This window comes from Trachemys scripta, chromosome 11 (genome assembly GCF_013100865.1).
Source record: "Trachemys scripta elegans isolate TJP31775 chromosome 11, CAS_Tse_1.0, whole genome shotgun sequence".
NCBI classification, from domain to species: Eukaryota; Metazoa; Chordata; order Testudines; family Emydidae; genus Trachemys; species Trachemys scripta.
The window spans coordinates 70508572-70534749 of record NC_048308.1 but is presented as its reverse complement, the minus strand read 5'-3'; the positions used below and the strand labels follow the sequence as shown (position 1 = coordinate 70534749).

Below are 26178 nucleotides of genomic sequence, written 5' to 3'. Positions count from 1 at the left end.
ACCCCTAAGTAATGGAAAGTGAGTTTTGTAATAGGATGCCCATGCTGAACATATACAGGTTTTACTAGAGCTACCTGCTCAGTGAGTTAGGCAGCCAGGCCTAGTGGTTAACATTAGGGTAAGGGGCTGGATCCGCAAACCAGCCGGGGTTTAGCACCAGGAGGTCAAGAGCTGAGGTCAGAAACCTTGAGTCAGGGAATCAGGATGTCATTGTCATGAGACAAGAGCAGGTCGCACTTGGTGAACAGGCCAAAACAAGATGGCGCCCAGTTGTACAAACTTCCTGTTCCTCCTTTTGGCTTAGGGGGAGTGGACCTGTTTCCTGTAGCAGATTGTTCCAGGCATGTAGGGGTTAATACCAATGCAGCGCTGTGACAAGAAAAGTTGTTTGGGACACCATCTGCTGCCCATCGTTTCCCTGGAGCAAAAAATAAGGTCTGTGCACCATGCCCTGAAGGCAAAAATTCTCAGGGTCTGGAAGGCCCACAAGGGGACAGAGGTTTTCCAGCTGTGAGCCTTCCATAGAAATTGCCCCACCTCCCAGCCCCTGCAGTGCTAATTAGTCAAGTCTCATTTAAATTCATCCTGCCAGTGTATAGACGTACACTGCATTATTAATCATGTGTATATCCCAGTTTGTCAGACAATCAGATGGACTCTGCTCTAGTGTGTGTACCAGAGGACGCTAATTGACCTGCTGCTATGAAAAGTACTCCACAAAGTATCACCAGCCTTAACTATCAACATGAGGCGCTGTGGGGTTCTAACTGACATGCCGAGAACTCTCGCTTCTAAACGTACTTCAGAGTTTCTTCTAGCCACAACATCTTCTGCCAGGCCGTAGCTGGTGCAGGTTCTGTGCAATGGATGCACAGTTATAATCCATTTATAATCACAATCAGTCTGTTGGATACTAATGTCTTTCCATATGCATTGTAGTGCCTTTGGATCCAGAGTTTCTTCATTTCTGATTCACGGAGGAGCAGTGGTATTTTTCTTCTAATTTTAGGCTGCATTGTAGAACACAGAGTGGTTTCTCATGACTTATCCAAACAGGACTTTCCAAGATCTAGGTAGACACACACAGGTAATCCTTCTTGCAAAGCCCACACTTCTGTGTGCGGTTATCTGATTTGCTTGCTCACATGTAGGCTGTGCAAATGGAGTTGCTCTGTCTGTGGTATTGCTAACAGATGTAAGAGAGGGCAATAGCTCAGACATTCAAAGGAGGAAAAGCCCTTAGCTAAAGGCTTAAAGCACGGAAAGATGCATGTTTTTGACATGCAACTCCGATTGGGGTGGTATACAGTGTGTACCCTCACCAGGCTGGTCATTGAGGGGGTGAAAATCCTTTATTGGGAGGAGATAAGAAAACTTGCCTCCCCCTCCCTACAGATTCTTGTAACTTTCAGCCATTGATGAATGGGTCTCCAGATGTTGCTCATTTGTGCCAGCTGATCAGGAACTTGATGGGAGTGGCTAAGAAGCAGAGTTTGGGGACAGTTTTGCATCCTGTAGTGCCTGTGTGCCCTGAACCTAAGCAACTTAGATGTGCCTTACTGGACAAGGGAGCTGCTTATTTTCTCTGAGTCTCTGCATGGAGACACCTGGGAACTGCACAGCTCCCATCTCAGCAGAGTGCTGCTATTCTGTTTCTTGGAAACCTTTGGTGCTGGATAGGCAAGGAGTCAGCTAAATATATGATCACCAAGGTCTTGTAACCTGCTATGTAAGTAAAGGTTCATGTCGCAGCATCACAGTAGGATCATTCAGCCACTCCCAGTACTGCTAGCATTCCTGCTGAAGATTAGATCTTACAATCTATAAACCATGGGTGAAATGTTTCTATCTGTGGGGTTACTCCACGGATGGATTTGGCTTTGGGTGTACAGGCTGAGGTTGTCAAAGGAACCTAAGGGGGGAGCTAAGTCATCTTTTAAAGCCTAGCTAAAAGGCATAACATGTCACATCCCAAAAGCAATCCTACTGTTTGTATGGTGTCTACTACAACGGAGTCCTGGCCCATGAGTGGGCCTTCTAGGCACTACCAGTAAATGTACAGTGCCTAGCGCAATGTGGTCCTGCTCTGTGAGTGGGGCTCCCAGGTGCTATTGGAGTAGAAATAATAATCATAAATAACCATACCCTGCTATACCTTTCAGAAATAAATGGCAGATATTTCTAGATGTTTGTGAAGTTTCCTCATTCTACTTCTGAATGGGTTAGATTCACCATCTGTACTTCTTAATACTCATTGCTAAATTTTGCATAAATAGACCCATTTAAAATGTGTCATTAAAGAAACTTACAATAGAGAGTAATATACAGTCTAAACATCATTATTTAAAAGTGCAATTATACATTTAAATATGATCATTCATTATTAACAAAATACACATTAGCAGAACTTGGGATATATACAGACATCATTCAGACAAGTGATTAATAATTCATTTATTGAATGAAATTTGCGTCAGTGCAAGCTTTAGATTAACACACCAATAGATGTGGAGGCTATTGGGGGAAACACTGAGTAAAAAAACCTAAATTATTAATTATGGCTGATCAAGGAGAATGTAATTTGTATTGTTTTCAGGAGATAGTTGCAGGCTGCTGGAAAATGGACGCGGCATGTGATAGAGATGCAAAATAAAATGATATGCATTTTAGAAAGCTGGATAAGAGTTAATTTTGCTGTTTTGTTTTAGCAAATCTTTACATATTTCACTTGTGCACATCCTTAGCATTTTGCGTTCCTGCTTGCATACATACAAAACAATAAGCTAGTTGCGCTTCAAGTGTTCTATTATTGAGAATATCAGGTCTACCTAATTTTTTTCTTATAAAAATAATGATCGTCAGAGTTCAGTGCATTAGTTGTCCAAGAAGTGGAGTAACTATCTGTGAATAATACAATATTCAATGTTATGTAGATAATACAACATGTGCCCAAGAATCATAGAATATCAGGGTTGGAAGGGACCTCAGGAGGTCATCTAGTCCAACCCCCTGCTCAAAGCAGGACCAATCCCCAACTAAATCATCCCAGCCAGGGCTTTGTCAAGCCGGGCCTTAAAAACCACTAAGGAAGGAGATTCTACCACCTCCCTAGGTAACCCATTCCAGTGCTTCACCACCCTCCTAGTGAAATAGTGTTTCCTGATATCCAACCTAAGCCTCCCCCACTGCAACTAAAGGTGCAAAGAAATACATAATTATGTACTGAATTGATGTTCATGTTGATGTTTTAAAAATGCTCTTGCAACTTGCCTTACTCTTCTAAAATATGTATATTAAATCATGCAGGCATTTTCATTAGAAATGAACACAGGCAAAATACTAAACTCAGTGGGTTCCACCAGATGATGCATGCAGAATCAGATAATTTAACTGGACCTAGGATTCTCTGGCTTTATAGAGGAAGCTTTGTTTTTCTTATTGATTCAACCATCTTCAACTGGAAGTAAAGCAGCAGGTGTATGCCAAGTTATATAAATTGAATAGCCCTGTCATAGATTCTGTGTGTATCTGCTAAGAAGTGATTAAATCTTATGGACCGTATTCTCAGCTAGTGTAAATCAGCATGTCTGATGAAAGTAGAACTCTGGTGACTTGCCCCAGTTGAGGATCTGGCCCAGTATGTTCTAGCCAGCAAGCAGACTTTTTGGGGAAAAGATGGGACAACTGCAAAAGTCTCATTGAAAGATTTTTGTTCCAACTATTACAAAAAAGAAAGTTGATCTTTACTTCTTCCACTAGCCTCATTCTCTGAGATCTAAACTGGATGGCCACATGTAATATCTGGGAAGTTCTGGCTGTACTAAGCATGGCCCTTTATCGAAATTACTTTTCCATGCTGCGGATGTATCTTCAGTACATATGATATAGCACAACTCAAGAAGGGAACACTGTGTTATTGGAACTGGCTGAAGCCAGCTTCTTGGTTCCCAGTTCAGTATCTTGTCTTTTGTTTAGACCTTTCCACATGGACATGGTTTTACTTCAATATAAAATATATTGGCTTTGCCTGGATATGCCATCTCCACTGTAGGGTGTGGAAACAATACCAGGATGAAGCTCATAAGAACAACCATAGTGGGTCAGACCAATGATCCTTGTAGCCCAGTATCTGTCTTCCAACATTGGCCAACGACAGGTGCTTCAGAGGGAATGAACAGAACAGGGCACTCATTGAGTGATCCATTCCCTGTCATCCAGTCTCAGCATCTGGCAGTCAGAGGCTTAGGGACAGCCAGAGCATGGGGTTGCATCCCTGCCCATTCTGGCTAATAGCCATTGATGGACCTATTCTCCATGAACTTATCCAGTTCCTTTTTGCTAGGGGATGTTGTTAAGACCAAGAGCTCCACAAGTTGACTGTGTGTTGTGTGAAGAAGTACTTTCTTATGGTGGTTTTAAACCTGCTGCCTATTATTTACCCCCTCACATAACACTTCCTTATTCACTTTCTCTGCACCAGTCATGATTTTGTAGACCTCTATCATGTCGTCTCTCTTCTAAGATGAAGAATCCGAATCCCTTTGATCTCTCCTCATATGGAAGCTGTTGTTGCCCTTTTCAATAATTCTAATCTGAATGTCTTTTTTGAGATGGGGCAACCAGAACTTCCTGCAGTATTCAAGGTGCGGGCATACAATGGATTTATATGGGTGACATTATGATATTTACAGTCTTATTATCTATCCTTTTTCTAATGGTTCCCAACATTCTCTCGGATCTTTTTTGACCATCGCTGCATATTGAGCATTGCCTGGTAACAGCTAATATAAATCCCATCATTTTGTATGTATAGTTGGGATTATGTTTTACAATGTGCATTACTTCACATTTATCACCCTTGAATTTCTCTCCACAGTGAGCTTTGGACTTACCTATCTTGAGTAATTTAGTATTCTCTGCAAACTTTGCCACGTCACTGTTTATCCTTCCTTCCCCTGATCATTTATGAATGTTAGACTGCAGTTGTCACAGTACAGATCCCTGCGGGATCTGGCTATTTATCACTCTCAATTCTGAAAACTGACCACTTGTTCTTACCCTTTGTTTCTTGTCTCTAAACCAGTTACTGATCCATGAGAGGACCTTCCCTCTATCCCATGACCTGCTTACTTTGCTTAAGAGCCTTTGGTGAGGGACCTTATCATAGAATCATAGAATATCAGGGTTGGAAGGGACCTCAGGAGGTCATCTAGTCCAACCCCCTGCTCAAAGCAGGACCAATTCCCAACTAAATCATCCCAGCCAGGGCTTTGTCAAGCCTGACCTTAAAAACCTCTAAGGAAGGAGATTCCACCACCTCCCTAGGTAACCCATTCCAGTGCTTCACCACCCTCCTAGTGAAATTTTTTTCCCTAATATCCAACCTAAACCTCCCCAACTGCAACTTGAGACCATTACTCCTTGTTCTGTCATCAGGTACCACTGAGAACAGCCTAGATCCATCCTCTTTGGAACCCCCTTTCAGGTAGTTGAAAGCAGCTATCAAATCATCCCTCATTCTTCTCTTCTGCAGACTAAACAATCCCAGTTCCCTCAGCCTCTCCTCATAACTCATGTGTTCCAGCCCCCTAATCATTTTTGTTGCCCTCTGCTGGACTCTTTGCAATTTTTCCACATCCTTCTTGTGGGGCCCAAAACTGGACACAGTACTCCAGATGAGGCCTCACCAATGTCAAAGGCTTTCTGAAAGTCTGAGCGCACTAGATCCACTGGATCATCCTTGTCCACATGTTTGACCTCCTCAAAGAATTCTAATAGATTGGTGAAGCATGACTTCCCTTTACAAAAGCTGTGCCTCTTCACCAATAAATCATATTATCTATGTATCTGATACTTCTGTTTTTCACTATAGTTTCAACCAGTTTGCCTGGTATAAGTAGTAGGCATCCTTCAGTCTCGAGAGACAATGAGTATGTGCCCCTGAAAGGTAAAGAATTTACTCAGTTGGTTTTATGGCAGCGGTGAATGTGGCTGAAGAGACCCACTCGAGAGAGACAATCTCTGCAGCATCTGCCACATTTAAAGGTGATGTTTTGACCCTTTGGTCTCTGCCTTCTGCATGCTCGTTTCTCCTCTGCTAAGCTGGACTGCTTCCTCTGGGAACTCCAGAGACCTTTGTTAAGCTCTTGTTTCCAAAGGCTGCGGTCTTGAGTGTGATCTTCCTGTTCGTACACATCCATGTCCATTTCTTTGAGGTCTTGCTTGCACACATCCTTGAAACAAAATTTTGGGCATCCTTTGGGTCTTTTTCCAGATGCTAATTCACCATAGAGGATGTCTATCATTCATTCGGCACACATGCCCAAGCCAGCGGAGGCATCTCTGTTTGAGGAGTGTTTGCATGCTGGGTATGTTGGCCCATTTGAGCACCTTAGTGTTGGTGATTCTGTCCCACCAGGAGATTCCAAAGATTCGACAAAGGCAATGCATATGAAAGCTGTTGTTGAGCCTCTTTTCCTGATGAGAGTATAAGGTCCATGTCTCGCTCCCATACAAAAGTGTGCTGATAAACACACACGATACACACAGATCTCTGTATGGTCTGTCAGTTTGTTGTTTTGCCATACCCTCTTGTTCAGTCTAGACATTGTTGTGGCAGCTTTTCCAATGCGGATGTTGAGTTGCCGGGTATAAAAGATAAGATTACTGTTCTGTAATTGCAATCCAAGCACTGCTGGCCCTTCTTGGGGTGTGGACAGCCCATGTCATTGCAAGGAGAGGAAACATACCCATCCCAGCGCCAGTGGATTTGTCCAGCGGAGCTGGTCAACATTTATGAACCAGAAAACCTTCCTGAGGAAAAATGGTATTCCATTGCAATGATGTTTCCCACAAAAGATTTCCCTTTCTGTTCAAAACTTAAAGGAAATTTTAAAATTAATATTTTGTTTCATTTCAAATGGAAGCTTCCATTTAGGTTTTTGAAAACTGAAAATTTTTCACGTTTTATCCCCCAGCCCCGCCCCCCCCCAATAATGTTCCCCAGGGTTGGGGGTCACTTTTGTCAACGCTTTCTTTTTCTTTTGTAAACTTCTCCAGCTTAGGACAGGTCACCAAGTGATAGTTAGTGTTCCATTTCCCCCCCTTGTACTGGTGGATAACTTGTATCTAACATCTCAGAGGGGACTGAATGAGGGCAGCTAATGCCTCATGCTGGCATGACCAGCAGGACTTCATTGCTATTTTTAACACACTAGCTCAATCAGAGCCAGCACACAGAGTTGGACCCTTTGTGTCAATGCAGTGGCCAGTATAATGGGACCCTGATCTCATTTAAGACCTGTAGATGCTATCATAATACAAATAGTAGAGCCCCTTCTCCTGGCCACGCTCTGAGGAGGCTGAAGAAACTGGTGGAAAGTCCAGCTGGTGGGAATGCATTTGGCTGGAGTTAGGCAGCCCAAACCTTGAGGTGGGTGGGTTGCTTTGTCCTCGCCGACAATGCTCTGAAATAAATACACTCCAGGATTTAAAAGCTTTCAAAATAGAAGTTAACGTTTTGCCATCTTGCGCTCATTCCTGGTCTCTTGGAGAGAGACTGATCCCCTGTATCTGTTAGCACTGCAGTACTTGGCTTCTGAGGTGAAGGGCATGATTAACGGTGATCCCCTTTGAACCATCCCTGCAGGGCTGTTTAAGGCAGATAATCTGAATGACAGGATTCCTTGCTGGCAGTTTGGGCTCAGAACTTTAGTATCCTCTCCCCTTTAATCAGAATTATTCAGACCGCTCTGGACTGGTGTGACCCATCTGTTATCTTGAAGGGAAAAAAGCAGACATCTGGACCAATTCTGATTGTTCTTCTGCTGGTCTAAATCTGGAGTGCATGGAGATACTCTGGTAAAACCAGAGTTCAGAATAGGCCCTTTGTTTTCATTCTTACTGTCTTAGAAATGTTGCTGAATGGTAGGCCCATGAGATGACCTGGTGGCAGTGGGGGAGGAGCTGCATGTGTGTGTCTGGGAAGTAAAGGGGCTGGGGGTGGGGGGTGGGGAGATATCCTCTCAAAAATGTTAATACCAGATTTTTGGTACCGAGAATTCTCAGGTCTAAAGCTCTGAAGGTTCAGGAGTTCAACAGCAAATTTGATAGCGAGTGAGGTGTCAGTTTGCTGTCATGTGAAATAGCTTTTCAAGCTTGGAGCTTGCATAGCACAGTTCTAAAATCAAACATGTATAAACGAAAACCCCTCAACTTGAACACTCACACTTAAGTTAGACCGTCTCATACACTACCACATTGAGCTCCCTCCACCAAAGCTAGAGAGTAGAGACTTTAAAATCTGGGCCAGAACCTTACCTCTTGTGGATTGTTTGATGCATGAAGAAGACCTCTCGTTTATAACAATTTTCTGACTTCTAGAAGTAGAAGTTAGCAGACTGGGCTTTCAGAATAGCTGGTCAGATTTAAATCCCTGACAAGGTTGATAAAGAATGACCTGTATGCAGATATTATAGCAGTGCCTCGTCAACATGTCTGTACACCTAACATACGTAAAACACCTCTGGGAAGTTCCACCTATTTGAAATGGAGTCAGAATCACTAGCTATCTGACTAGAGAATTTCCACCAAGAAATCCTGGAGTTGAAACCCTATTAAGAGACTGTAACTGCTTTATGAAGGAGAAACCATTCTTAGAATGTCAGTTTCAGATTATGCAGAGAAGCTGCCCAGCTTCCACCTCTAGTTCAGGTCACTATTACAGAAAACCTTGCACACCGCACCCCCCTCCAATATGCACCGTGCATCCCTCATTGCCCATCCCAGAGCTGACACCATCCTGGCTGAGCACCAAGAGAAGTGGTCTCTTAGGCAGAAAGCTCTTTTCCCCCCACTATCTCGTCCCCACACCTAGTGTATGGACCCTTACCGTATCTGGCAACTGGGGGCAAGAACCTTCCCCCATCTCAAACTACCTCTGCACAATGAGAGGGGTGAAACTGCTGCTGACTGCAGGGGTGTTTGAAATAACCCAAAGATGACAGGGCCCCTGACGTTGCTCACTGGAGCAACTCCTTGAGGCTGTGCAGGGAGGAGGGGCCTCTTTTTCAGCCCTGCAATTCATAACAATATAGGCATTGCCAGAGTGGATCAGACCAAAGGTCCATCTCGCCCAGTGTTCTGTCTCTGACCTTGCCAGCACCAGCTGCTTCAGAGGAAAGTGTAATCACATTAGAGGTAAGTGGCAGAACTGGGAATAGAACCCAGGTCTCTTGGCTCTCTAGCTAATCTCCTGCCATTCAGCTATGTTAGGTCACTACAATCTCCTTCCTTGTGCTTCCTTTTGGCCCTGTGCAAAGGACTGGCCTTTTCCTGGGTAAGGAAAGACCTTGGGACCGTAGGAGCCCTGGATATCTTCAGCTCTGTTGGGCAGGAGGTATTGAGCATGCCTGTAAGGAGCTCCCCTTCTTCCCAACAGAAATCCCATTCATGGCTCTCACTTGTACCGGTGAATGAGTATGTTTCCAGTAACCTCCATTGCTCACCACATGGTGACCAGCTGTCATGGCAGAGCTGGAACAGACAGCACAGCTGCAATCATTCTTCTCCCACAGAGTCTAGATTCCTGCTGCCTCCTCTCCCTGACATGATGCTGCCCGGAGAGGTGGTGTAGCGACTCTGGCTCCATGGCCAGTCAGCTGTCCAGCTCCGCTTCTCCAGGTGCAGCGAGCACTGTGCTAGTAGCATGGCACCCGTGCTTGCCGCAGATCTGAAGAGCAGCTGCCTCCAACTCAGTCCAGGCAAGACTGAGTGAAGCTGTCTCAAAGAAGGAACTGGCACCCGTCCTCCTCATCCATTGAAGGCATCTGCCCCAAATGCAAAGACTCGTCACTTATCTCTGCTGCTGCTTGGCCATTCAGGCTAAGCCTCCTTCCCCCTGCAGCTTGCTAAAGCACACTGCTCTCTGCTCCCAGCTAGTGATCTGGCCTCAGATCTGTGCCTTTCACTCCAGCTTGGACTAGCTGTACCTGAGACTTAATGTGGATGAAATGTTGAGACTCCAGCTGGTGCAGAATGCTGCAGCCCTCTCCTCAGCAAGACAAGCCACTGCAGTCACATCACCCTGGGGCTCCAGTCCATCGACTGGCTTCCAGCCTGCAGGACCTTGCTCTGGATCTTCATGGCCAATGGGTGGGGGGAGGCACTGGACCCAGCAGCATCAGCGCCCACACCTCTCCCCATGACCCACCAAGACAGCTGCCAGCCTCTGGGACAGAACAGCTTTTAGGCCCAGGATGAAGAGATCAAGCATGCTTGATGACAGGAATCCAGCTGTGGCAGATGTTTGCTGAGCAGGTCAGACTTAAGCAGGGTCTGACTTCCACAAAGCACACTGTAAAAAACCCTCCTTAACCAAACTTTCCTCTTTTCCCTTGGGGGTCTAGCTGCAATCCCCAGTGAGCCTCAGTAGCAGGAGGGCACTACCTTGTTCTCAGCTCCATAGCCCTGGAGTATGATCAGTCAACTTCACAAGTCCCTATGCCCTGCGGGCCTTCTGGAGGTTTAGCAGCATTGTCAGAGCCAGCCCTAGTGCTCATTTACATGGCACAGATGTAGTTTTTACCTCTCGATCGAGCTAAGACCCACCATACCCAGGGTGCAATTGTAACCCACACACCTCCCGGGTCTGGTGTTCTGTCCCATCTAGTGGCACCGAGACAGAGCCGGCTCTACCATTTTTGCTGCCCCAAGCAACAAAAAAAGCTGCCCAAATTGCTGAAGCAAAAAAAAAAAAAAAAGCCGCCCGGAGTGTGCCGCCCCAAGAATGGTCGGAATGCCGCCCCAGGCACGTGCTTCCTCCGCTGGTGCCTGGAGCCGGCCCTGCACCGAGAACACTTAGAGGGAGAGAGTAATGAGTCTTCTCTACAATCTTAGCCAAGAGCCAGTTGGCTTTTAGCTCATGCAATAGAGGTATTTAGTTGCAGAGGCCCCAGGTTCAATCCTGCCTACCGACGCCCGGGGTCTGTCGGTGTTACACAATCCCATGTTTTTCGTATTTGTAGCAGGTCTCAGTCTTGCTTCCAAAGTCCTCTCCCCATTTGCAGCAGGATAATGAAAACAGTGAGGGCAGCATCAAACTAGTTGTGAGCGGAGGTGTAAAAAGAGAAATGCATGCTATGTCCTGCAAATCCATCCTACATGCCAATCAGAGACATTCTCCCTCGTCCGCTGGCGGGTGGTGCTTTTTGCTGGAAGGAAATGCCACGTGTGCAGTACAAGATGTGTGGTGGTGTTGGTGGCTTTGCAAAATGGCAGCAAGTCGCCCGTAGAAGCTGCTTTTTGATGGGGGGGGGGAGGAAATAAGTGGCACCCATGCAAAATGTCTTGCATTTAAGTGTTCTCCCTTCTGCTTTTGCTGGTGATGACAAATATCAGCCAGTCCCAAATGCAGACACAGAGGCTAATGGACCCCCCCCCTCCAAAAAAACCCAAAACTATAGGAGGGAACCAATTTCTCCATTTAAATCCAGGCTACCCACTTTTTCCCCCACCAAAAAAATCTTCCACTGGTGGTATGGTTATTGCTAGTAACAGGTCAACAGAAGCTCCTGACATCATGCTGAATTTAGTTTGTGTAGCCAAGTGCCTTGTCTGAAAGGTCGCTGTGTTTCAAGTAATAAAGTGTTTTCCTTCATAAAGTAACAGCGCTTAGACAGGATAGGCCAAAGTAAAGCTGTGGTGTGGAGGATGCCATTATCAGTTCTCTAGCTTGTCTTCACTCTGTAGGCTTGATATGGTGTGACAGTTCTGCTGATTTAGTGACCCAGGGGGCTGCAGAAGGCTATTTATAGAGAGACAAAGACTGAACAGACAGGAGGGCTGGTCTAAGATCTCAGTAGTAAAGAACAGGACCTCCTTAGCTGTGTTTTTGAGGTTTTCAATCTTTTCTGTAAGAACATATTGTTCGGTCAAGGTCAGAGTAGTGCTGTGGCAAACAGACCCTCCCTTTAATTCTCTTAGTTGATGAAATCAAAGGCCTGCATTTTCAAACGTAGGCACCAAACGTTGCAGTTTGTAAATCCTGAATCGAAGTGTTCTGATCTTTCAAAGTGCTGTGCGCTTGTGTAATGCCAACAGACCCCGGTTGTCGGGATCGAACCTGGGACCTCTGGAGCTTAGTGCTTGAGCCTCTACTGCATGAGCTAAAAGCCACCTGGCAGTTAGCTAAGGCTGTAGAGCAGGGCTGCCCAGAGGATTCAGGGGGCCTGGGGCAAAGCAATTTCAGGGGCCCCTTCGATAAACAAAAGTTGCAGTACTATAGAATACTATATTCTCATGGGGGCCCCTGCGGGGCCTTGGGCAAATTGTCCCCCTCCCCCCCAGGCGGCCCTGGGAAAAATAAACATTTAAAAACCTTCCGCACTTCAGAACAAACCCAGTTTTGAGAACTTCTTTTCAAGTCACCTTTACAAGGTATCACTGGTTCTCAGCATCAGCTAGTACTAAAAGGCACTAAAGCTCATTAAAAGGATTGGACAAATATTTTCCATCAAAACTTTTTTTGGATTGAAAACTAGGGGTTTTTAAAAAGCAGAAAAAATCACGGACAATGTCTGCTTTCCTTCAAAATTTGTTGTGTTTTTTTAATTGAAAAGCTGAAATTAGTCTGCCAAAACCTGAACGTGGTTTGGGGTTTCAGAAGTGTGTGGCCAAATATTTGCTGCTTGCTGTATTTGATTGTTTAAAGAAACAATAAAAAAAATTCTGCTTAAAAAAATCCAAAACTTTTGAACCACCTCAGCTTGTGACCAAACGCCAGAGCCCATCCAGTCAGAGATTTTTCCACGTTTCTGATACTCTGCTGGCTTCCTTGACTCATATCTGTCTCCATAACTTTGGGTTCATTTAGGTTAGAACAGAAGAACGGCCATACTGGGTCAGACCAAAGGTCCATCCAGCCCAGTATCCTGTCTACCGACAGTGGCCAATGCCAGGTGCCCCAGAGGGAGTGAACCTAACAGGTAATGATCAAGTGATCTCTCTCCTGCCATCCATCTCCACCCTCTGACAAACAGAGGCTAGGGACACCATTCCTTACCTATCCTGGCTAATAGCCATTACTGGATTTAACGTCCATGAATTTATCTATTTCTTAGAGACTGGCTCCATGGGGTCCCTCACAAACTGGAGACGGTTACTGTGGGTTTGTCTTTAGTATAGCTTATGTACATACTCCCCGAACTGAGCATTTGAGCTTGTTCCAGAATCTGGGATGAGCCTATGTTGTGAAAACTGAAATGCTCATAATAGCAAATGCATGTGAATGGACACAGGGTGCTAAAATTAAATTAACCCAGGGGGTTTCAAACTGGGGGTCAGGACCTCTCAGGGGGTCACGAGATTATTACTGGGGGTTGCGAGCTGTCAGCCTCCACCTCAAACCCTGCTTTGCCTCCAGCATTTATAATAGTGTTAAATATATAAAAAAGTGGTTTTAATTTATAAGGGGGGGGTCGCACTCAGATGTTTGCTATGTGAAAGGGGTCACCCGTACAAAAGTTTGAGAACCACTGAATTAACCCCTCTGGAGCCTCGGGGAATGCAGGGGAGGGGTGTCTCCACTGGTAGGGTTGGGAAGGAGGTAGGTGGTGTAGGATATTGCTCTTCTCATGTGATCCCTCCCCTATGGCTTTCTTGGCTCTATCACTGTTAATCTAAAGTGGCTAAACTTAAATGAAGCTACCCTCCCCTGACATGAATCTCCCTATGGCACTGAAATTCAATGTAGACTATAATTTGGCATTTGAGAAGAGAAAGGGATGGTAGCCCTAAGGGAAAAGATAACAGCTTGGCTCTTTGTGTTAGATAGCTGTCTGCAAGCCTCAAATTGCTGATGAGCTTTAGGGTAGGGAAGGCTGTGCCTCCCCAAACAGCCTGGCCCTGCCCCCTATCCGACCCCCACTCACTTCCTGCCCCCCTCAGAATCCCCGACCCATCCTGCTCCTTGTCCCCTGACCACTCCCCTGAGGCCCCCCCAACCACCCCCTGGGACCCCATCCCCCACAAACCCCCCCTGCTCCCTGTCCCCTGACTGCCCCGACCCCTATCCCCACACACCCCCGCCGAGTCCTGACAGACCCCCAGAACGCCCACAATCCAACCCCCCGTTCCCTGTCCCCTGACCGCCCCCCCAAACCTCTGCCCCCTCCCTGTCCCCTGAGTGTCCCTGGGACTCCCTGCCCCTTATCCAACGCTCCTGGCCCCAGCCCCCTTACCATGCCACTTACCCCCACCTCCCCCCTCTCCCGGATCCTCAGCGCGCCGCATCCAGGAGCGGCCCTGGACAGTGGTGCAGCGGCGCGGCTCCAGTGGGACCTGAGCTCCCGCCGCTCGGCCGCAGCTCGCAGCCCCGCCCCCTTACCACATGACTCTGAGTGGGGGGAGCTGAGGCCCCGCTGGAGCCACGCCACTGCAGCGCTGTCCAGGACTGCTCCTGGACGCGGCGTGCTGAGGCGCCGGGGGATGGGGGAAGGCGGAGGCGGGGGGAGCCTCCGACATTCTCATAGGGGTCCCTGCAGGGCCCACGGCCTAGGGCAAATTGTCCCACTTGCCCCTCCCCCCCCCCGACCCTGGGCGGTCCAGGATAAGAGCTGGAATACCCTGGCCTCATATCAATTTTGCTGCATTCTCTGGTTCCCTTTGTTTACAACTATAGTCTCTCCCATGGGCTCATCTACAGGTTTTTGCTCTGTGAGCCAGTCTGCTCCTGATTCATTGATTCCAAGGCCAGTAAGGGACCACTGTGATCATCTAGTCTGACCTCCTGTATAACACAGAGAGCTTCCTAGAGCAGATATCTTAGAAAAACACCCATCCTTGATTTAGAATCCACCACAACCCTTGGCAAATTGTTGCAGTGGTTAATTACACTGTTAAAAATTCACACCTTATTTCCAGTCTGAATTTTGTTTAGCTTCATATTCCAGCCATTGGATTATTTTTATCTTTCTCTGCTAGACTGAAGAGCCCATTAAGTATTTGTTCCCCATGTAGGTACTTACAGGCTGTGATCAAGTCACCCTTTAACCTTCTCTTTGTTAAGCTAAATAGACTGAGCTCCTTGAGCCTATGGTATGTTTTCTAATCCTTCCATCATTCTTGTGGCTTTCTATGAACCGTTTCTACTTTATCAACATTCTTCTTGAATTGAGGACACTAGACCTGGACCCAGTATTGCAACAGCGGTCACATCAGTGCCAAATACAGAGGTCAAATAACTTCTCTTCTCCCACTTGAGATTCCCCTGTTTATGCATCCAGTGATTCACTAGGGCCTGATGAAATGCATCCTAGAATACTCGAAGAGCTGATAGCTAGAGGCTCAGATACCTCCTCTATCATCTTTGAAAAGTCCTGGAAGTCGGGAGAGATACCAGAAGACCAGAAAAGGGCAAATACAGTGCCCATCTATAAAAAGAGAAATAAGAACAACCCAGGAAACTATAGACCAGTCAGTTTAACTTCTGTGCCAGGGAAGATAATGGAGCAAGTAATTAAGGAATTCATCTGCAAACATCTGTAAGATAATAGTGATAGGTAACAGCCAGCATGGATTTGTAAAGAACAAATCATGTCAAACCAATCTGATAGCTTTCTTTGATAGGATATCAAGCCTTGGGGATAAGGGAGAAGCAGCGGACGTGACTAGACCTAGACTTTAGTAAAGCATTTGATACGGTTTCACATGACCTTATTATCAATAAACAAGTGCTTTGGAGGATAGGGTCATAATTCAAAATGATCTGGACAAACTAGAGAAACGGGCTGAGGTAAATAGGATGAAGTTTAATAAGGACAAATGCAAAGTACTCCACTTAGGAAGGAACAATCAATTTCACACATACAGAATGGGTAGTGATTGTCTAGGAAGGAGTACTGCAGAAAGGGATATAGGGGTCATAGTGGACCACAAGCTAAATATGAGTCAACAGTGTGACACCATTGCAAAACAAGCAAACATGCTTCTGGGGTGCATTAACAGGAGTGTTGTGAGCAAGACACGAGAGGTCATTCTATCCCTCTACCCTGCATTGATTAGGCCTCAATTGGAGTATTGTGTCCAGTTCTGGGTACCACATTTCAGGAAAGATGTAGAAAAATTGGAGAAGGTCCAGAGAAGAGCAACAAAAATTATAAAAGGCCTAGAAAACTTGGGCTATGAGGGAAGACTGAAAGAATTGGGCTTGTTTAGTTTAGAAAAGAGAAAACTGAGGGGGGACATGATAGCAGTTTTCAAGTATCTAAAAGGGTGTTACAAGGAGGAGGGAGAAAAATTGTTCTCCTTGGCCTCTCATGATAGGACAAGAAGCAATGGACTTAAATTGCAGCAAGGGAGGTTTAGGTTGGACATTAGGAAAAAATTCCTAACGGTCAGGGTGGTGAAACACTGGAATAAATTGCCTAGGGAGATTGTGCAATCCCCATCACTGGAGATATTTAAGAGCAGGTTGGATAGACATCTATCAGGGATGATCTAGATGGTGCTTGGTCCTGCCGTGAAGGCAGGGGACTGGACTTGATGATCTCTCAAGGTCCCTTCCAGTTCTAGTTTTTCTATGATTAGGCCTCTTGGCCACAATGTCTCACTGGGCACTCTTGTTCACCTGATTATCTACCACAACCCCAAAATCTTTGTTGGAGTCACAGTTTCCCAGAATAGAGATCCCCCATTGTGTACATATGGCCCACATGCTTTGTTCCTAGCCTTTGATCTCTCTAGCCTTTTCCCCCTTCAGTAGGAATGGTGTTGTGACAGGTTCAGTCACAGAGACCCCCTTGGGACTGTCACCTGATGAGCTGAAATTACCTCTGAGCCCGTTTTCCCTGGCAGCTTGGGACTCCAGAACCCTGCCTTGTTGAGCCAGACACACTAGCCTGCAGCAACACAGACTCAGGGCCTGCTCCACACCCCAAAGCTGCAGACTTTAACCAAAAACAGCTCAGCAGGTTACTTTTCTCCAGCACCCAGACACCCAGTTCCCAATAAAAAGAAGAACAGGAGTACTTGTGGCACCTTAGAGACTAACAAATTTATTAGAGCATAAGCTTTCGTGGACTACAGCCCACTTCTTCGGATGCATATAGAATGGAACATATATTGAGGAGATATATATACACACATACAGAGAGCATGAACAGGTGGGAGTTGTCTTACCAACTCTGAGAGGCCAATTAATTAAGAGAAAAAAAACTTTTGAAGTGATAATCAAGCTAGCCCAGTACAGACAGTTTGATAAGAAGTGTGAGAATACTTACAAGGGGAGATAGATTCAATGTTTGTAATGGCTCAGCCATTCCCAGTCCTTATTCAAACCGGAGTTGATTGTGTCTAGTTTGCATATCAATTCTAGCTCAGCAGTCTCTCGTTGGAGTCTGTTTTTGAAGTTTTTCTGTTGTAATATAGCCACCCGCAGGTCTGTCACTGAATGACCAGACAGGTTAAAGTGTTCTCCCACTGGTTTTTGAGTATTTTGATTCCTGATGTCAGATTTGTGTCCATTAATTCTTTTGCGTAGAGACTGTCCGGTTTGGCCAATGTACATGGCAGAGGGGCATTGCTGGCACATGATGGCATATATCACATTGGTAGATGTGCAGGTGAACGAGCCCCTGATGGTATGGCTGATGTGATTAGGTCCTATGATGATGTCACTTGAATAGATATGTGGACAGAGTTGGCATCGGGGTTTGTTACAAGGATAGGTTCCTGGGTTAGTGGTTTTGTTCAGTGATGTGTGGTTGCTGGTGAGTATTTGCTTTAGGTTGGGGGGTTGTCTGTAAGCGAGGACAGGTCTGTCTCCCAAGATCTGTGAGAGTAAAGGATAATCTTTCAGGATAGGTTGTAGATCTCTGATGATGCGCTGGAGAGGTTTTAGTTGGGGGCTGAAGGTGACAGCTAGTGGTGTTCTGTTATTTTCTTTGTTGGGCCTGTCTTGTAGGAGGTGACTTCTGGGTACTCGTCTGGCTCTGTCAATCTTTTTTCACTTCAGCAGGTGGGTATTGTAGTTTTAAGAATGCTTGATAGAGATCTTGTAGGTGCTTGTCTCTATCCGAGGGATTGGAGCAAATGCGGTTATATCTTAGAGCTTGGCTGTAGACAATGGATCGTGTGCTGTGTCCTGGATGGAAGCTGGAGGCATGTAGGTAAGTGTAGCGGTCAGTAGGTTTCCGGTATAGGGTGGTATTTATGTGACCATTGCTTATTAGCACAGTAGTGTCCAGGAAATGGACCGCTTGTGTGGATTGATCTAGGCTGAGGTTGATGGTGGGATGGAAATTATTGAAATCATGGTGAAATTCCTCAAGGGCTTCTTTTCCATGGGTCCAGATGATGAAGATGTCATCAATGTAGCGCAAGTAGAGTAGGGGCGTTAGGGGACGAGAGCTAAGGAAGCGTTGTTCTAAGTCAGCCATAAAAATGTTGGCATATTGTGGGGCCATGCGGGTACCCATAGCAGTGCCGCTGACTTGAAGGTATATATTGTCCCCAAATGTGAAATAGTTGTGGGTGAGGACAAAATCACAAAGTTCAGCCACCAGGTTAGCTGTGACATTATCAGGGATACTGTTCCTGATAGCTTGTAGTCCATCTTTGTGTGGAATATTGGTGTAGAGGGCTTCTACGTCCATAGTGGCCAGGATGGTGTTTTCTGGAAGATCACCGATGGATTGTAGTTTCCTCAGGAAGTCAGTGGTGTCTCGAAGATAGCTGGGAGTGCTGGTAGCGTAGGGTCTGAGGAGCGAGTCTACATAACCAGACAAGCCTGATGTTAGGGTGCCAATGCCTGAGATGATGGGGCATCCAGGATATCCAGGTTTATGGATCTTGGGTAGCAAATAGAATACCCCTGGTCGGGGTTCTAGGCATGTGTCTGTACAGATTTGTTCCTGTGCTTTGTCAGGGAGTTTTTTTAGCAGATGGTGTAGTTTCTTTAGGTAATCCTCAGTGGGATCAGAGGATAATGGCCTGTAGAATGTGGTGTTAGAGAGCTGTCTAGCAGCCTCCTGGTCATATTCCAATTTATTCATGATGACGACAGCACCTCCTTTGTCAGCCTTTTTGATTATGATGTCAGGGTTGTTTCTGAGGCTGTAGATGGCGTTGTGTTCTGCATGGCTGAGGTTATGTGGCAAGTGATGTTGCTTTTCCACAATTTCAGCCTTTGCACATCGACGGAAGCAATCTATGTAGAAATCCAGTCTGTTGTTTCGACCGTCCGGAGGAGTCCACGCAGAATCCTTTCTTTTGTAGTGCTGGTAGGGAGGATTCTGTGGGTTAGTATGCTGTTCAGAGGTATGTTGGAAATATTCTTTGAGTCGGAGACGTCGAAAGTAGGATTCTAGGTCACCGCAGAACTGTATCATATTCATGGGTCTGGAGGGACAAAAGGAGAGGCCCCGAGATAGGACAGACTCTTCTGCTGGGCTAAGAGTATAACTGGAAAGATTAACAATATTGCTGGGTGGGTTAAGGGAACTACTGTTGTGGCTGCTTGTGGCATGTAGCAGTTTAGATAGTTTAGTGTCCTTTTTCCTTTGTAGAGAGGCAAAGTTTGTCTTGTAAATGGCTTGTCTAGTTTTTGTAAAGTCTATCCATGAGGAAGTTTGTGTGGAAGGTTGGTTTCTTATGAGAGTATCCAGTTCTGAGAGCTCATTGTTAATCTTCACCTGTCTGCTGTACAGGATGCTGATCAGGTGGTTTCGCAGTTTCTTTGAGAGTGTGTGACACAGTCTCTCAGCATAGTCTGTGTGATATGTAGATTGTAATGGATTTTTTACCTTTAGTCCTTTTGGTATGATGTCCATCTGCTTGCATTTGGAAAGGAAGATGATGTCTGTCTGTATCTGTACGAGTTTTTTCATGAGGTTGATGGATTTCCACTCCATACGGCTAAATGCAGTGCCTTGCATACTCTGAAACCAGTTCCCAATGGGATCCAAACCCCAAATAAATCTGTTTTACTCTGTATAAAGCTTATACAGGGTAAATTCATAAATTGTCCACCCTCTATAACACTGATAGAGAGAGATGCACAGCTGTTTGTTCCTCCAGGTAGTAAACACTCTGGGTTTATTTATAAACGAAAGTGATTTTATTAAGTACAAAAAGTAGGATTTAAGTGGTTTCAAGTAATAACAAACAGAACAAAGTAAGTCATCAAGCAAAATAAAGCAAAACACGCAAGTCTAAGCCTAATACACTAAGAAACTGATTACAGGTAATATCTCACTCTCAGAGATGTTCCAATAAACTTCTTTCACAGACTATTATTTATTTGTTTTTATCTTAAAACAAATAAAAGGAAGTTCTTCTTCACGCAGCGCACAGTCAACTTGTGGAACTCCTTACCTGAGAAGGTTGTGAAGGCTAGGACTATAACAGAGTTTAAAAGAGAACTGGATAAATTCATGGTGGCTAAGTCCATTAATGGCTATTAGCCAGGACGGGTAAGGAATGGTGTCCCTAGCCTCTGTTTGTCAGAGGATGGAGATGGATGGCAGGAGAGAGATCACTTGATAATTGCCTGTTAGGTTCACTCCCTCTGGGGCACCTGGCATTGGCCACTGTCGGTAGACAGGATACTGGGCTAGATGGACCTTTGGTCTGACCCGGTATGGCCTTTCTTATGTTCTTATGTTAGACTCTTTCCTAGTCTAGGCCCAGTCCTTATCCCTGGTACAGTCCTTGTTAGTTCCAGTAGACATCTCAGGTGGTAAGCAGGGGTTTTCTCATGACTGGCAGCCCCCTTTGTCCTGCTCCACCCCCTTTTATAGCTTTGTCACAAGGTGGGAATCTTTTGTCTCTCTGGGTCCCCACCCCTCCTTCTAAATGGAAAAGTATCAGGATTAAGATGGATTCCAGTATCATGTGACATGGTCACATGTCCTATGAGACCCCCATCTTCCATTCTTCCTGGGTTAGCCCACATGTACACAGGAAGGCTTGCAGGTAAATAAACCATTTACAACCAATTGTCCTAGTCAATGGGAGCCATCAAGATTCTAAACCACCATTAATGGCCCACACTTTGCATAATTACAATAGGACCTCAGAGTTATACTTCATATTTCTAGCTTCAGATACAAGAATGATACATGCATACAAATAGGAGGAATATATTCAGTAGGTTATAACCTTTGTTATGATACCTTACAGGAGACCTTTTGCATAAAGCATAATCCAATTACATCATATTTACACTCATAAGCATATTTCCATAAAACATATGGAGTGCAACGTCACAGGGAGAGTTAAAATGCTAATCTTCACTATATGTCAAGCTCTAAGCACCGGCTGAAATTATGATTAAAAGTATGTTCTCCTGACCAGTCTGGAGAGTGACCTCAGTTTCTCAGAGACAAAGGGCAAGCTGATGCCTCAGCAAGTGTAAAGAGAGTTGATGGACCATTACCTGCTAAATGGCCATTCATTGGCAGGAAAGGGGGCAGAGGCAAAATCTATGGCTAGGTCTACAGACCTATATTGAGCAACAGAGGGTCCTGTGGCACCTTTGAGACTAACAGAAGTATTGGGAGCATAAGCTTTCGTGGGAAAGCTTGACTTGCATGACTTGCATCTGAAGAAGTGAGGTTCTTACCCACGAAAGCTTATGCTCCCAATACTTCTGTTAGTCTCAAAGGTGTCACAGGACCCTCATTTGGTTTTTACAGATTCAGACTAACACGGCTACCCATCTGATACTTGAGACCTATATTGGTATATCTACATCGCTCGGGGTGTGAAAAATCCACATCCCTGAGTGACGTAGTTACACCCACCTAACCCCCGGTGTAGACAGTGCTATGTCAATGAGAGTGCTTCTCCCACCAACATAGCTACTGCCTCTGGAGGAGGTGGATTAACTGCACTGTTGGAAGAAGCTCTCCCGTTGGTGTAGTGGTTTAGTGAAGCCACTACTACAGCTACACCACTGTACATGAAGACAACCCTTCAATCTTAGGAAAGAAACCACATGGAGTTTCCTTCCACACAGGCTGCCTGTTGCCTTGCTCCCAGCTGGATATGCTTCTGAAAGGGGGGCCAGAACTATCAAAAAGAAGGGACAGAGACTTCTCTCTTCCTGCCCGGCGCATTCACTACAAAGACAAAGGAAGCAGCCGTTAGAGTCTGGGGGTGGGGTCCTGAGATAAAGAGACTGCTCAGTGAGACTCCTGAAAGCATGTGGTGCGAACTCCTAGCAAACTATTAGATTCAGAGCAGTCAGCTGTTGCCTTTATTTTCCTATAACCATTTCTGACTTTTAGGCCTCATTACTTGCACACTTAAACTCTCTCTCTGTAGTTAATACACTTGTTTTTTATTGTTTTATCTAATCCAGTGTGTTCAAGTTGAAGTGTCTGGGTGGCTCCACTGAGGTAACAAGTCGTGTGCATATTATTCCTCCAAAGGAATAATGGACTCAGTATATTTGTATTATCCAAGAGAGGGCTGGGCAGTACAGGACATATGTTTCTGAAGAAAATCGGGGCGTGGGTTGGGGTCATCCTGCGGTAATCTTTAAAGCTGGTAAGAGCTGAGGTGTGTCTGGCTGGCTGCAGAGAACACACAGATGCAGCCGGGAGTGACTTACATGCTGGAGGCTCTTTGTGAGCAGTCCAGGCTGGAGGCTACAGCAGCAAAGCAATAGTAAAGGGCAGCCCAGGTTACAGGGCTGGGGTGACACAGCTACTCATTGGTTTGGACTGCACACTGGTATGTCTGTTGTATCAAGCACCTGGAATCTTTTACTTAGACCAAGAAGACTGGATGCTGATTAGGAATGGCTGAAACCAATTTATAGACTTCAATCTAATTTGTGGAGCAGTTACCCATCACGTGCCGCCTTTGGCACGCGTGCCATTGGGTAGGCAACCTATGGCACGCGTGCCAAAGGCGGCACGTGAGCTGATTTTCAGCGGCACTCACACTGCTCGAGTCCTGGCCACCAGTCCGGGGGGCTCTGCATTTTAATTTAATTTTAAATGAAGCTTCTTAAACATTTTAAAAACCGTATTTACTTTACATACAACAACAGTTTAGTAATATACTATAGACTTGTAGAAAGAGACCTTCTAAAAACGTTAAAATGTATTACTGGCACGCGAAACCTTAAATGAGAGTGAATAAATGAAGACTCATCACACCACTTCTGAAAGGTTGTCAACCCCTGAGCTAAGATAAAATCCTGTCACTTTATTTGCAGTATCTTCTCATGGTTGCAGAGCCATATTATTGTAAATCATTAGGAGACCCTCCAAAGCAAGTACCATTATAGACTTGTCTTTTCTGTGACTGTACACTTCTATCTTTTGTGGGTGTGCATATATGCATGTGTTGTACTTAAAGTACTGCACAGGATCTTTTCAGGGGGAATAAGGCAGAACGCCACATTTATTAGTAATACATGTATTCATTAACACTGTATTATATGCATATAATATATTACACTTACACTCACACACACACACACAAACCCATTCCGTCTTGTTATTACCAATTAGTTGCTCCCCTTAACTTCACTGGCCAGGTGAGTTAGATGGGGGAGGGGGTGGAGCCGGGCTTCTGCCGATTCGGATCGATGCTCCCATGTTGACAAGACGAGACCCGGGGTTCTCTGCAAGACACCTCACTTTTATAGTAGCTTTTTTCTTATGCAAATTTATACCAGATTTAAACTCTGTGTCTGTGTCCATTGGTCCTTTGTGCTGCTTTCTTTTGAGTGTTGTCCCAATGCTGCAAAGAGGGTGTTTTCAAAAGAAGGAGCTTGCTTCTAACCCCCGAGGCCCTCAGTATGTCTGCTTGTCTTTAATGAGCCCACTTGACACCTTTTATTGTCCTTGGGTCTGGCTCCCAGCCCCTCTCCAACAGTTGAGGCTGTCTGGAGGTGCTGCCTTCCATGCCTTGCTCATTCACACCTCATTTATTCAACAGGGCAATTGATTAAGAGTGTGGGGGGGGGGAGAGCTCTTGTTCTACTGCTAGCAAAAAGAAATTTTTCTTCTATCTTATTCTATCCTTAGGGGCTATAATATTATACCAAGGGCAATGCAAAGTTTCTAAATGAGGCTTTGATACAAAGTTCCATGAAAACAGAGGTTACACGTGGGTAGACCCACCACAAGGTTATATGAAGAGGCACAATGTAAAGTCATATAAAAATTATTAGAGATTGATCTACACATGCCCATCCGTCCTTTTGGTTCATTAGTTTCTTAACTACATTTTCCCTTCTCTGAGTCACATCCTCACTATTGTAGCCAAATTAGTTTGGACAATACAGGGCAAACCCTGAAATACGAAATTACTAGATGGATTTGTGAACATTACACCCTCCACATGCTCAAAAGGACCAACTCTCCAGAAGGTGTAAATCAGCACGGCTCTGACCTCAGTAGAGTTACATTGATTTACACAGGTGAGGACATGGCCCATTAAAGTATTGCAGAGCACAAAAATAATAAGCTGTTTGCTAAGGAGTCAGACTGCTAGTGCCGTGACCACATAGGCACATGGAACTGCCATTATGTGTCCAGAAGTTGCTTTCATGCTGCTTTGTACATGAGCCTCTCTTATTGAGAGAAGCATTGCTGGACTCTGGGGTCATCCTCGGCTTTTTTTTTTTTCTTCCCCCACTCCCTTTCCCAAGAGAAGCAATGGATCCCTCTAAACAGAGACCAGAGTTGGGCTGGGGGAAACCTCAGCTAAGCCCTTTTTAGCCAAAGGACAAATTTCTACAATTGCAAACCAACAGAAAGCAAACGTGCCTTTAAAAATAGTGACTGTTTGAAGTCCGTGGTAAATGTCACATGTGTGATATGTACTGTTTGGACACTTCTCTCTAGTGGCCTATGGCAAGGCTTTAGCTGCTGTTTGCACAGGGCATGTTAAGTGCCTCTTGCTTTCATGGTAGGCCTCTACCATAAACACTCTGAACAGCAAAGCAAGCAGCTGGCAAACAGCACAGGCTTCCTTCGAAGACGCAGCACCTAAGCCAAACTGAGAACAAATTGTTCGAGGTAAAAGAATCTGACATTCCCAGCAGTGATTTTGTAAACATTATTTCAGCACTAACATCTCTTTACTTTGCTTCATTGCAGTTTCCCTGAAGAGTCACTGCTCCAAAGCGGGAGCAGAAAGGAATGGTGACCATGACAATGGGAGGACCTTGGGACTGGCTGACAGAATCATGCCAGAGGGTGAACTGCTGTTACAGGTTGGTGCTTCAGGCATTCTCTCTACAATCAAGTCTGTTTGCAAGGCTTATTTGGGCACTTTCTCTCTCTCCTCTTCCACCTTGACTCCTGTGCATTTACCCTCACGGGGGCCTCTGTGTTAGAAACGGACAAATATTTGGTTCAAAATGTGACTGACAAAAAAAAAAGACCATGCAGCCCCCGTTTGCCTTATTATTCCAGCCTGCAGAGATCAGTCCAACCTCTTATTTAACACCTCACAGTAGAGCATAGTGTAAAGATACAGAGCTTGATTCTCCGCTGCTTTGCACCTTTTGTAGTCTAGTGACTACACTGGTGTAAAATGGAAGCATTGGTGGAGTATTACATCCTGTCTGAACACGTATACAAGGTAGTAAAGAGTCATTTACAATTTGCCATTTAGGACTCAATCCTTCCCACTCACTTCCATGGGAGTTAAAATATGTATATATATCTCAGAGAGCTGGAAGGGACCCTGAAAGGTCATAGAGTCCAGCCCCCTGCCTTCACTAGCAGGACCAAGTACTGATTTTGCCCCAGATCCCTAAGTGGTCCCTTCAAGGATTGAACTCATAACCCTGGGTTTAAGCAGGCCAATGCTCAAACCACTGAGCTATTCCCTCCCCACCCAGTTGACTTAGATCATTTCAAGCTGCCATAAATATCTGTTTGACCCACACACCTTCTGGGTGTGGTGTTCTGTCCCATGTAGTGGCACCAAGACCACTTAGAGAGAGAAAACGCAATTAATGAGTCTGATCTACACCCTTAGCTAACAGCCAGTTGGCTTTTAGCTCATGTGATAGAGGCTTATGCACTAAGTTCCACAGTCCTTGGTTCAATCCCGCCCGCCTGCTGACAACCAGGGGATACAGGCGCACAGTTTTTTTTTTTTTTAAGACAAAACCCAGTGTTCTTCTTTGAATGACGGTCCCTATTGTAT

The 26178-nt window shown here is 45.3% G+C and overlaps 1 protein-coding gene across 1 annotated transcript in view; it reads left to right on the top strand.

Moving 5' to 3' along the window:
• Positions 1-26178, top strand: part of LOC117885063 (aryl hydrocarbon receptor-like) — a 120400-nt gene that overhangs the window by 37048 nt on the left and 57174 nt on the right. Inside the window, exon 3 of the mRNA XM_034786169.1 lies at positions 25119-25234. Within this exon, the coding sequence (XP_034642060.1) occupies positions 25119-25234 (116 nt within the window). The remainder of the gene's footprint in view (positions 1-25118; positions 25235-26178) is intronic.